The following is a 12,680-nucleotide window of genomic DNA, read 5'->3' on the forward strand; positions in this document are numbered from 1 at the left end:
TTCTGAGCCCATACCATAAATCACCATACGCAGGCAAGTATGCACAAACACACACACACACACACACACACACACACACACACACACACACACACACACACACACACACACACACACACAGGCACACACACCTGTGGCAGATCAAACGCTGCCAGCTGAGAGCACACACCTGCAGCAGCGTAAAGCCTTTGGACTGAACAAGTAAATCATGCTGCTCCAATACACACACAATGATATACACTCCCGTACTTCTATCAAACCCAGCCTGGCCTCAGTAATACTCCGTGACTGTCGATTCACTATGCAAAGATCTTATTCAAATAGCTTGATGGCCCAACCACAATGAAATACGCAAACAAATAAAGAGGCTCGACCAGGTGCGTTTGGCACGGGTAGAACGGGGAGGGGGATGGGGCCACATTTGATGTTCTTCAACTGAGCAATCTTCCTTTCATATCACTTCACGCCCTGCGAATGTCACAGTAAATGACTACAGCCACAGAGAGAGCGAAGAGGAAGAGTGAGACATGGGTGGAGAAAAAAAAAAGAAGAAGAAAAAAAAAAGACGGAGATGGAGATGGACACAGAGAAAGTGCAGTGACACAAAGAGAGACAGCCCGGGGTATGATCCACTGGAAGGTTGCCAGTTCGAATCCAAATACTGACTGGAAGACTCTCGAGGAGGGAGAGCGAGTCACTTCCTTCACCCCGGCTGTGAGGCTGCTCTTGAGCTTTCAACTAATCTAGTGCTGTCACTGAATGACTGGCAGTACAAGGCTGGGGTTTTAAAGGCATTTCCCAGGTGTTGGGGGAAAGAGAGAGAGAGAGAGAGAGAGAGAGAGAGAGAGAGAGAGAGAGAGAGAGAGAGAGAGACTGTCTCTCTGATGTATCTCCAGCCACCTGCAATTTTATTTCCACCAGTTGTTCGTGTAAATAGAAATCTGTTCCTAGATTGCCTGGTGTATGTCACAGGAACCTCCTGACATCTGTGATTTTTCAGTGTTAAAAAAGGTTAACACCTTTTGGGATTCCATGAATCCAAACGTTAAACCGAGTCGGTACTCAATATGGATGGGCTGTACCATGTGGGTAAAATGTAATAGTTCAGTTTCATAAACTGTCACAGTAATCTCAGAAACAGAAAGCATGTAAATATATCTTATGAATAAACTGCTGATTTTATATATATATATATATATATATATATATATATATATATATATATATATATATATATATATATATATATATATATATATATATATATAATCTTAATTTATGTTGTACTAAATAGTAAGTGGAACACATTGCTCATACATAAAATACAGAATGTACTGTGTATTGCAAATCATGTACCGTATATCCAGAAACACCTTGACTAGCAAATCTGCAATATTATAGGCTGTCACTGACTGTACAGATACTGATAGTCATGTGTGCCTGTTGTTTGTGAAATATTCTTTTAAATATCGGCTTAAAGTAATAATGTACGAGATTTTCCAATAAGTGTATCTGTTAAGTTTCATTTTCGGATATATTGCTCACAATATCAGCCCCACCCCCGTGAGTTCATGTGTTATGGTGCTTGTTCTTAACTTGATTTTCCTGTTTCTGACAGAAGATAAACGGTTTTGGCAGGAAGGTTTATGCAAAAGAGAAAAGCAGCCCACTCAGACAAGAGGCTACAGCACAGGAATAGTTCAATTACACTATTGATGACGAAAATGAAAAGCAAAAAGCAAAACTCAAAACCGTCACTCTTAGTCAAATGTAGCTGATTTAGTGTTCCTTCATGAACCTCTATTTTGAGCAATCATAAAAATACAATATGAATAGTATCTTAATTAGCTATACAACTTTTTTTGTTAACATCTGCAAACATGTATCTTTCTGTAATATGTGGGCGACGTGTGACCATGGGGAGGAAGGAAAGGAGAAAAGGAAGTAAACTGCTCTCGTGGTATGTTTGTCTTGAGAAATATTGTAATAAGTATGTAATATTATTCCTATAATCATGGAACATGCAGTCCAGAACCTGCAGTAGGGGGCAAAGTAAGTGTCACCAATATGTTTCCACATGTGGAACCTATACAGCTACTTGTTTAGAGATGAATCCCCATGCAGATGGCTGTGGTCCATTTTAGAGCCCATTCGGCTGCATATACAACTTTGCACTGCTTATTGCTATCACTGGGTTCAAAGTTCTTAATACCATTAAGCCCCATAAAATTTACTACATGTGATGAAACTGTCACAGTGGCTCTTGGTTTCATTTATTAGATCTTGTCTCATCTTTCTCTGGTTGCAGCTTATTTCCAAACACCGAAAACACTCAGAAAAAGACATTACTGTTCATCACATATGGGTTATCTCAAACACAAAGAACAAAGGAGTGATGCGAGATAGAAAATATTCACACGAACAAGAATCTGTTGTGTCAACGCGCAGGTTTGGTATGACATTTTGAAATATATATGCTATACCCCTTTCAGAGTTGACAAGGTGTTTTGTGACTGCACTTTATTTTTTGACTTGCACTTTTGGTTTCCTTGCCTTCCTTGTCTTTTTTTTATCAGATGCTGTGAGAAGAAAATGCCTAAAGGTCTCGAACAGGAACAAAAATAGAATTTCACATAAGAAAATGACATAAAATCATATCAGTAAATTATCAAAGGATGATGGTCAAAGCTTTTGGGTGCCTCTCTTTTCATAGTACATTAATTAAATGAAACTATGCGGAGCACTAGATACACACATCAAGTAAAAATGAAGCTTATAATGTTCAGCCAATCCATGATGAGGTGTGGATTGAACTTTATTGTAATAGTATGGGTCATAATTAGGAGGTGTTTATCCTAGGATCGTGTTATATTGGCAGATGTGTTTTTTACGTACATGATTGTATGTAAATGTAAAGTTAAAGATCCACTATATACTCAGTACAAAGTTACTCAGCCGCCAACCACATCTTTTAACTGGACCTGCATTACATATAACATTGTTGGTCTACCTAACTGTGCATAGTATAGATTCCAACTACATAGACAGATGCTTGTGTGGTATTCTACCTGCAAAAATAGGGGGCGCCATCATGAAACAAAAATACAAAATGTTCTGTTTTAATTAACAAAGAAGATGTTTATGCTATGTTTTTTCATTGATGTTAATATACCTAGTGCTAATTTAATTGAGTTATGAAACTGCTGTAAATGCGCTCTGTAAATGTGCTCTATAGTTCCGTGGAGATCCTTTATTAATCTGCTCGGCAAGCACACCGTCACTCCTCCACAGTGAAAATAACTTTTCTTCAGACTACAACTCCCTGGAGCCATTCTGCTTTCACAATAGCCAGAGGTCTTATTAAATTAGAGTGTAACCGTACAGCAACAGCTAGAAAGTCTCGTTTTGACTCTTCCTGACTCAGTCTTAATATGATTCCTATTTAGCAAATTCAAACAACTTTTAATACTTTTGGGCGCAGCAATAGCCCTCGAGCATGCAGCACAAAATCTGCATTTGTAGGTCACCATCTTGTTTAATTAATCGCATCAAGATGCACATGCTGTAAACTTGTATTTAACATTAAGGCCGTAATGTCAGATATTCCACATTAGAAAATAAAACATTCTTTTCAGGGTCAGACCAGGAGAGGCAGGTTCCTCTCTTACAATGAGTGAATTATTTGGTTTCTCTTTATTTGCTTTCACCAAAGCTGTTCAGAGCTGTCTGTTAAAAAAGCAGAGTAGTACAAATACATTTAATACATGAAGCACATCTTCATATTTAAGAGCCTAAAACTAAAAAATGTTTCATACTTTTGTTTGAAAAATGACTCAAACTATTATTAAAATAGCTGCTGATTACCTTTTCATGAACTACAAAGCGTTTCAAAGTGTTACTTCACTAACGGCATCATGGATTTTAACTTTACCGACACTCAAGTTAACAAACAAAAGTTGTGTACGCGGTTGTGTCTACACACAGTGTGCACACATTCATTTATCCTTCTGTTCGTCTGCCAATCTCGATACGTGTCTGTCAGTCTTTTTGCTTTGTGATGTCCGGTTCAGTTCAGTCAATCAATAGAGTTCATGTTTTGCAAGCGTTCTGCTTTATTTGGATGTGTCACTGTAGAACGATCTTGAAAAGTACAAGATAAGCTTTTGTGCTACACCACCACCACCACCACCACCACCCCCTCCCTCGCTCCTCACACACGTACAGACAGCAGATCAATAGCAACCTCCTCCCCCTATCTTACATAATAAACACCCAGGCCTAAACAGCAAAACAGCCTCTATTCCACCTGTGTGGCCTGAAGCAGTAGACGCTTTAGTCTGGGGTAAAAAAGACTCAACTGACCTCTTAATGACCTAACCGACACAATTTCCAAGCTCTAAGTCATATAAACTACTTTGTGAGTACATGTGAACAAAAGAAGATTGGATAAATGCACCTGCTGCAATCTACTTTTTACATTCACACACACACACACACACACACACACACACAGTTGATTATTTTCCATTAGGAGACTCTGGCTTCTTCTCTCAGCTGATACTTCTTCTGCTCTGAGAAGAAACGCTTAGGACTGGTAGAAGGTTAGTATCGACGTGATGTGACGGAGTTAATGATTCCACTTGACATCACTGTCCTTTAGTACAATATGTTGTCAGTCAGCCACAGAAATTAGCGTGCTGTGAGACATTAGAGCCCCGCCCCTTCTGCGCCCCTGCGTACTTGAGCGGTGCACCCCGTGTGCTCTGTCCAGTCTGCAACACGTTTTCCCTGTGGTAGGTGGATCTGTATTGAGCTCTGTTGTGCTAGCTAAACAAGTGTATAGTTGTTCATAGAATTTATTATTGTAGGCTGTGTTTAAAGATGATGTTTGTTTCCTTTATTAGTACCAGAGCTATGACCGCGAGGTGGGCTATGAGAAGCTGATGTATTTTTGTTGTTTTGCCAGGCCATTGACACATCTCCGTGTCACGTCTCTATTGGAGAATAAACGGCTGGTACGCCAATACAATTCCAAGTGTGCTTTACGTTACTAAGAAATTACACAACGCGAGAGATAGAGTACCCAACTGCCACACTCACACACACACACACACACACACACACACACACACACACACACACACACACACACACACACACACACCTGCCAGCAACATATACTGTATGTAGTCTCCACACATAGACAGGTAGACCCCCCCCACACACACACACACACACACACACACGTGCACTCACAGCGTATAATGTCAGGTGGCTTTGGAAGTGCGGTGATTTGTTCCTCCTGACAGACAGGAAATAAGGGAGTCGACCAGGGACCTCACTTCCTCTTAGACCTGTCACCTGACTAACCTGACGTCTATCACACACTTCCACACACACACATTCACACTGTCTTATCCTCCATCCTCTCGCATGCACACACACACACCACACACATACAACTCACAATTCATCAGTGAGTAAAGTCTCTCTTGAGGCCTCCAAAATGTGAGATTAAATTTGAGTCTGTGGGCGAAGAAAGAACATATATATATATATATATATATATATATATATATATATATAAAAGTGTGTTCCCAGCACACATACAAGATACACACATGCACACAAACACACGAATATCCACATTCTCTCCATCACTCTATAGAAGAAAAAACAACGCATACTTTTCACAGAGAGCTCCTAATGCTGTATTCAACAACTACTCTACACTCCAGACCTCCTGCAACCACAAACCACACACTAATATTGACCCCTTCCAGCATAAAAGCACGAAATGATATATGTACAACTGTTAAAAATACATAAAACTCCTCAGGTTGCAGGTGCTACAATCATTATGGCGGCAAATTGCCTCTAGTACAAATATCACAACTGCTCTAAAAGTATAATTTTTCATGAGCTGCAAGCAAATGTTGACAATAGCGACCATAAGTGGAAGATCATTTAAAAAATTCGACAGAAGATTCACAAGTGTGAGAGAGGTGGAAAAGTCACTGTAAGGTTGTGGAGCGTGGACGATGGTAATCAGTTTGACAAGGCCTTTCATTTACCCTCTCCTCATTAGAACATGGTTAAGCAAATGTTCACGTCTGCTTTTGCTGTTTGACACTGATGTGAGAGAAGGACTTTGCGTGTGTGTGTGTGTGTGTGTGTGTGTGTGTGTGTGTGTGTGTGTGCGCGCACATGTGTAAAGCTGCATGCTAGTCTATTTGATTTGGGTTTTTACATCACGTTCAGAACTCTCCCAGCCCGCCATCCATCGTCCTATCGGTGACCTCAATTCACTTAAGCGTGCCCAGTGGTCCAATCAGCATCAAGCTCTGGCTTAGTTGAGCCAATGATATGTGTCATATCAAACCTAATCACACTGATAGATCCATTAAGTGGGTCAGCATGTCTTTGCTTGGCCTGGTTGAAAAAATAACTTTCAGATTCGTAGTCAGAAACTAAACTTTATCAAAAGCCCTAAAAATTGTGAGCTGACGTTTATTATTTTTAGACACGAAGGAAGTTCAATGGTTTTCCAGCTGGGATGCTCGAGCCACATTTTAATGCAATTACCTTGGGCAAGGTTAGCAATAATGACGACCAGCAGTATTTTTTCATTACACGTTGGCTACTTATCAACCATTATCATTATACACATTAGCATCCGGGACAAAATAATTCAGCACGTATTATAAACCTAATGGTCCACATCGCTGTTGTTATGTGAACACCTTCTGACTTTCAACATTTTAATGTTTTTATGTCATTTGAAGTATTATGTGCTCCTCTGTCATTTGGGTTTCACATTTCTTTTTGCAAATCATGTCGACAATCAAAATCTACGGCTGTCAAAATGACACACGGTTATTTTCAGAAAGTCCTGAACAGTTGGCACGGTATTCTGGACTTTATCTGTTGGTGATAGACATAGATAGAATATGATTTAATTTAGTAAAACAAACTGGATTTGATAAATCCTTGACTTCGGTCAGAATGTAAAGTCGAGAGTGAGGCTCTGTCTGTATCCATGCTGTAAATGTGAATCAGTCAAACAGCTGTGGAGCAGAACAGTGACAGGGGGGGGGATACGTTATGAATAAAGAAGCGAGGGTGGAGAGTTGAACAGATGAGAGGTGGAGGAAAGGGGGGAGGAGAGGAAGAGGAGGACAGAGACAGTAAAATGCTGCCGTCACTTAAACTCTAAAATGAAAGATCGATGAGCTTATTTAAATGTGCTCCCAGAGACGAGAGTTGGCTCATATAAAGCCTCACATTTATGAGGAGGGGTGTGGGCATCGATCGACTGAGAGAAAGAGAGGGGGAGAGAGTGAGAGAGTGAAAGAGGGAAAGGGACAGAGGGGATGGAAGGGGGGGGGGGGGGAGAAGGGCGGGGAGAGATCAGGAGGATCAACCTTGGCTCATGAATTTCATCCTTTTCCTCCTAAAATAAAACGTCCTAATAAATGCTGGGTATAGAGGGGTCGGAACCTGGAAAATCTACAGCCTTCGATTGGCCGCCTGGCACAGCTTATCAAATCAATAAGCCCACCCGCCCCTCCACCTCTACCAACCCTGTCCCGCATCTGTTTCACTAATTTCAATTAATTCACCCCTTACCCCAGCACACACGCATATACAAACACAACCCCTGCCAGCCATCCTGAGGTATAGATATTTCACAGCCCCATCCACCACCACTCACTCTCTCTCTCTCTCTCGCTCTCTCTCTCTCTCTCTCTCTTTCTCCCCGAGGCCAAGACAGCTGGAAGGGGTTGGTGTGTTTGGGTGGTGGGGAATGGGTGTGGGGGGGGGGGGGGGGGGGGTTGTGGTAACTTTGGGTGCTGGTACTGAGACCTTGACATTAGTAGGAGGACGAAAGGAGCTGACTCCGCAGCCACACCATCCCTCCGTCTCCCACCTCCTTCTCAACACCTAGGGAGGGAGGGAGGGAGGAGGGAGAGTGTGACAGCTGGGAAAAGAAGGGAGAGGAAAGCAACTTTTGACACACACAGAGGTGTTGTCATACCGTCATCATCGATTGAACTGCAGACACAGGTTTCTGAGTGACAAGCACGGTGCGCCGCATTCCCTCTCTAACCCCCTCCCAACACACACACACACACACACACACACACACACTCATTATTCTCACCCGCTTTCCTTGCCACTCCCCTCTCCCTCCTTGTCCTCTTCGCCACACTGCCTCCCTCCTTCTGACTTTCTTCCCCTCCTCATTCCTCCTCTATCTTCTGACACTTAAGCGGCACACACATTCTTCATGTGTGCACAAATAGCTCACCCCCACCTCTAACACACACACACACATATATATAAATATATGCAAAGACATTCCTAAGACCCCTCCTCCACATAACCCCCAAGTCTCAGCCTTACATCCCACCACGCCATCTGTGACCCGGAGAAAACGGTGTGCTGACACCAGCCTGACCTTTTCTGTGCTTTTGTTTTGGCACTCTGACATGATCCCAAGAGGTGGATGCACGCTAAAACGCGCAAATACACACAGATTCTCACCATCACTCTCTCTCTCTCTCTACAGCTGGAAAAGAAGAAAAAACATGGCTATGCACAATGTCCACAGGCAGGTCCTGATGCTGTATTCAACAACTCCTCCAAACACTAAACCCTCTGCAACAACAAATCACACACTAATCTGGACACCTGCCAGCACGGCAGGGCAAATTAAACACATACACTATGTATGCCGATGCTTTTGTGCTGTAGTTAAGCAGGTCATTGACTAAGAGGGGATTATCAATGCTTGGAAAATGTAACGCTCCTCCCATATGCATCCTCAATACCTTAATCCTACAATCATGACCCTGCATATAGCATAACAATAACAATATACACATTAAGTCTAGGTACCTCCCCCACAAACAATAAACCTGACTTAATTAACAGTGGAACCTCGTCGTTGGCCCATAAACACCCTCCTGCAGGAACACACCCCAACTAACAGGCAAAGTTGGTCTAATAAATCACACCCTTGTTTCCAGTTTAGGAGGCATCATCTCACTTTTCCCCTGTTCATGGTGCCAGTGAAAAATTGGCTCTGTCAAGTGCTTTCAAACAATACATTTAGTAGAATGTCCCCTACTAAGAATTGATCTAAATGCACACACATACATATTATTGGTGCATCCTCTGACATTTGAACTTACCTTGCCCGTGCAACATGTGGCAGCTGCTCACGAGGATGAGCAGCAGGAAAAGAGGCGGACACCGGCTCCCACTCCGGGCCGTTCCCGTCTCCATCATCTTCTGTCGGCCCATTGGTTCCTCCAGGCGCTCCGGGGACCCCTCAGGACCGCACATTCCCGGTTTCATCCGGCGGGAGAAGGGACCAAGAGGGTCCGCGTCCGCTTGTGCTTCGCTGGTGCAACTCTCTCTCTATCTCTCTCTTTCTTTGCCCCGAGCACAAAACGAGAGTAAGTCCGAGCAGGCAGAGGACCGGGCTTCGGTCTCTCCGCGCTGAAAGTGACGCTCGGAGCTCCGGGAGTTCACCGCCGTCCCCTCGCTCTCCACCTCCCCGTCTCCGGTGTTCAAAACTCCGCAGGCGGCGGAAGAAAAGAGAAGGAAAGACTTTCCCTCACTGTCGGGTCGGGCTTCGCGGTGTGACGGCACGGTGATCCCTCTCTGCTGCGGCGGAGTCCGTGTGTCTCTGCGTCCTGCGATACCTCATTTTCATCTGGATTGATCCCTAAAGCAAGGAATTAATACATTTGAGTGTATTTTAGACTTATCGGCTTTATTCTCTGCTGCTATCGACCACAAATCCGCGCTTGTTTTTTTGATGTCTTCTCTGGGGATTTGTCCAGCGGATCATTTAACTGTTGAGAGAGTGGTCGTATTAACAGAGAGGCAATACATCCCGTAATTCCAGTAATTGATTCAGGGAATTCCAACAGTCTTTTTATTTTTTTTTCCCGGAAAAAAAAAAAGTGTGGCGATGGAGAGATGCAGTCTGTTAGCTGGAGTAAGAAATCCAAAATGAGCATTAACTGTTATCCCAAGTCGTCTCGGGGTCAAAATGATCCACCTCTCTCCCAGGAGGGGTCCTCTTCCCTCGGATACCAGAGAGGCCAACTTGCCGTAACGCGCCCGGGAGTCTCGTATAACACGGAACAATGACACAACAGGTTAGCGAACAATACAAAATAAACGCATTACAAGTTGCCCTGCCACAACTGGGAGTTTTATATATCTATCCCCTCGAATGTGCACGCGAGGGCGAAGAGGAGTTAGTTGAAGCCAAAAAGTAACCGTCGGTTTGAACTGGAGGGAAAGAAACCAACGGTCGTGTTACTCTCACTGCTGCTGCGACACTGGAGCATGTATTCTCCTTCTTCTCCTTCTTCTTCTCCTTCTTCTTTTTATCCAGTCTTCAGCGGTCCGGTCCGGGGGAAAGAAACGGCTCCTTTAAAAACGTGTCATTGTTCTCCCTTCATACTCACGGTGGTTCAGCGGTGGTTCAGTCCGTTATTTCCCCTCCTCCCGGCACCCTGTTGAGGCTTTGGAGAGCCGACTGAGGCGATGCGACTCCCTGAACTGAACACCTGCCGCCCTCCTCGACCAGACTCAGGGGGGAGAGAGAGGGCTCTCGTTTAGCCTCATTTAACGGCCTGTTCAGTCTTTGGAGGAAGCAAACCGTCACTATTAACTTTTTCCACTGATATCCAATATATTTCTCGCTCAGTCTCTCCGTTAGTCTTCTCCCTCGAGCTTGCAATCCCAAACTCAAAAACTAAACTTCCATTCACTATCATCCCTCGTTGTTGATTGGTCGACCTGATAGCTCCCGCTGTTGCTATTGGTCAGCCGGAACTAAAGGGGCGGGGATCAATGCCAGCACCGAGAGCGTGGAGGACGGCGCCTCCAGACCACCAAAGTCCCCCCAAAAAAACATAAGGGGTCCGGAATGAAGTTTATTACCAGTTTCTCTCTAATTTAAAATTGATTAGCAGTCAATTATTAAAGTCAAAGTATTAATAGACATCACAAGGTTAATTTTGTTACTGTATATTATTTAATAGATACTTTGTGAGTCAAAGGAAGCAGTAGGAGGTATGGACAACAATGAAAAAATATAGCCTGGGGTTTTTTCACCTTACTCACTTCAAAGAACTTTCAGTTTATTATTTTACTGAAGAGGAACTCTCAGAGATGCACCACTGGTGGTCTGGCTACTCACACACACACACACAAAAACCTGCCTGGAGCTATATCTTAGTAGCCTTCTACTGATAACCTAGTTCCTTCCATGGCGAGGGTCATTAAATGGCACATTAATATTAAAGCCTACAACACAGTGACCTTATCTTTTATTGCCTCAATAAATCCTCAGAGGCAGAATTTCCGTCCCCTGAGCAGCCAAAATAGTCTCTCCACACCGTCTAGCTGTCCCCAACACGTTCTCCTCAAGCACCTTCACCCCAATACCATTTATCTTTCCATCCAGGCTCATTTGGCAAGAGGCTTCATACTTTCTGTTTCCAGCAATTATAGAAGGTATGATGCAACTATAGTTTCCATGAAAAGTTTCTGCCACTTAGTCTGCAGTGCCAAACTTCAGGGATTGCTATGGATTCCACATTAAAAACATCAAAATATCCATCTTCTAGTCCAAAGTTGCTATCAGAGCTATATTATACTGTGTATGAATTATTGGGAAAGGCATCAGAAAAAGTAGATAAACATGTATTTAAAAAAATGCAGAAGCCTCATGAGAAGCATATGCTATTGCCTTCCCAATCTCCAAAACACATATGTATTCAACTCCTTAAAGTTAAATGTCAGAGGAAGTAAAAGTACAAATCAAAAACTTAAGAATAACTTTTCACTGATTGGCTATATTCCTGCTCTGAGCATACATGTGACTAATCATGTGATTATTTACCATATGTAGACCTAAATCGCTTGATGAATGTGTCTTATTATTAACACTTGCGCGTTTTACTCCCAAATTGGGAGTCAGTTATTATTAACTTGCACTCTAGTTTGATCAATATGAGCCCTGATTTGAACCCTGCTGACCACCTGATTGGAAGTGATCCTTTGGAAGAATGTTGTTCATCCCTCCAGTATAAAGTTCCTTGTATAAACTCTGCCATGGTGCATTGAAGCTGTTCTGACAGCTGGAGGTGACCAAACACCTCAACAGTGCGTTGGTTTCATCACTCATCCACATTTCTGTCACAAATGTAACCGAGAACTCAGTGTAGTGGCACCAGCTAGGCCTTTAATTGCTTTCTATGTGTCAGCCGTCTCACTGCCGGGATCGTCACCATATTTAGCTTGACTGCACAATCCCAAAAACTCTGCAACAATTCCCGCTGTCAAACTCTGCATTTCCTCTCAGATTTGTTTCCCTCAAGGTGAAAACCATTCAGCAACCGCACACCTGGCTGACCCCCTCAGTCACCTCCACCCATCGCCGCAAAGGGCAAGCGGCAACGCGTTTGGGGACAGCGACAGACGACTCCTAAACATTGGACATCTGCCAGTTGCTATGATACCATCACCATTTTCACAATCTCGTGCTCACACAAAACTATGGGGATTGTCTTTTTGACAGTGTCTTTCATTTGTTACCATGATTCTTAAAAAAAAAAAAGCCTTTGTGTGGTGCCCTTGAGTTTATGCAA

General features: G+C 43.1%; 1 protein-coding gene across 1 annotated transcript in view; it reads right to left on the minus strand.

The window, feature by feature from the left end:
- The window catches only part of LOC306737551 (protein sidekick-1-like), a gene marked incomplete at both ends in the record, with an annotated part of 212,119 nt that extends 202,756 nt beyond the window's left edge, over positions 1 to 9,363 (minus strand). The window contains one exon of the mRNA XM_079219286.1: positions 9,198 to 9,363. Coding sequence (XP_079075412.1) covers positions 9,198 to 9,363 — 166 coding nt within the window. The remainder of the gene's footprint in view (positions 1 to 9,197) is intronic.
- Between the last annotated feature and the right edge of the window lie 3,317 nt (positions 9,364 to 12,680).

This window comes from Taurulus bubalis (genome assembly GCF_910589615.1).
Source record: "Taurulus bubalis genome assembly, chromosome: 6".
Taxonomy (NCBI): Eukaryota; Metazoa; Chordata; class Actinopteri; order Perciformes; family Cottidae; genus Taurulus; species Taurulus bubalis.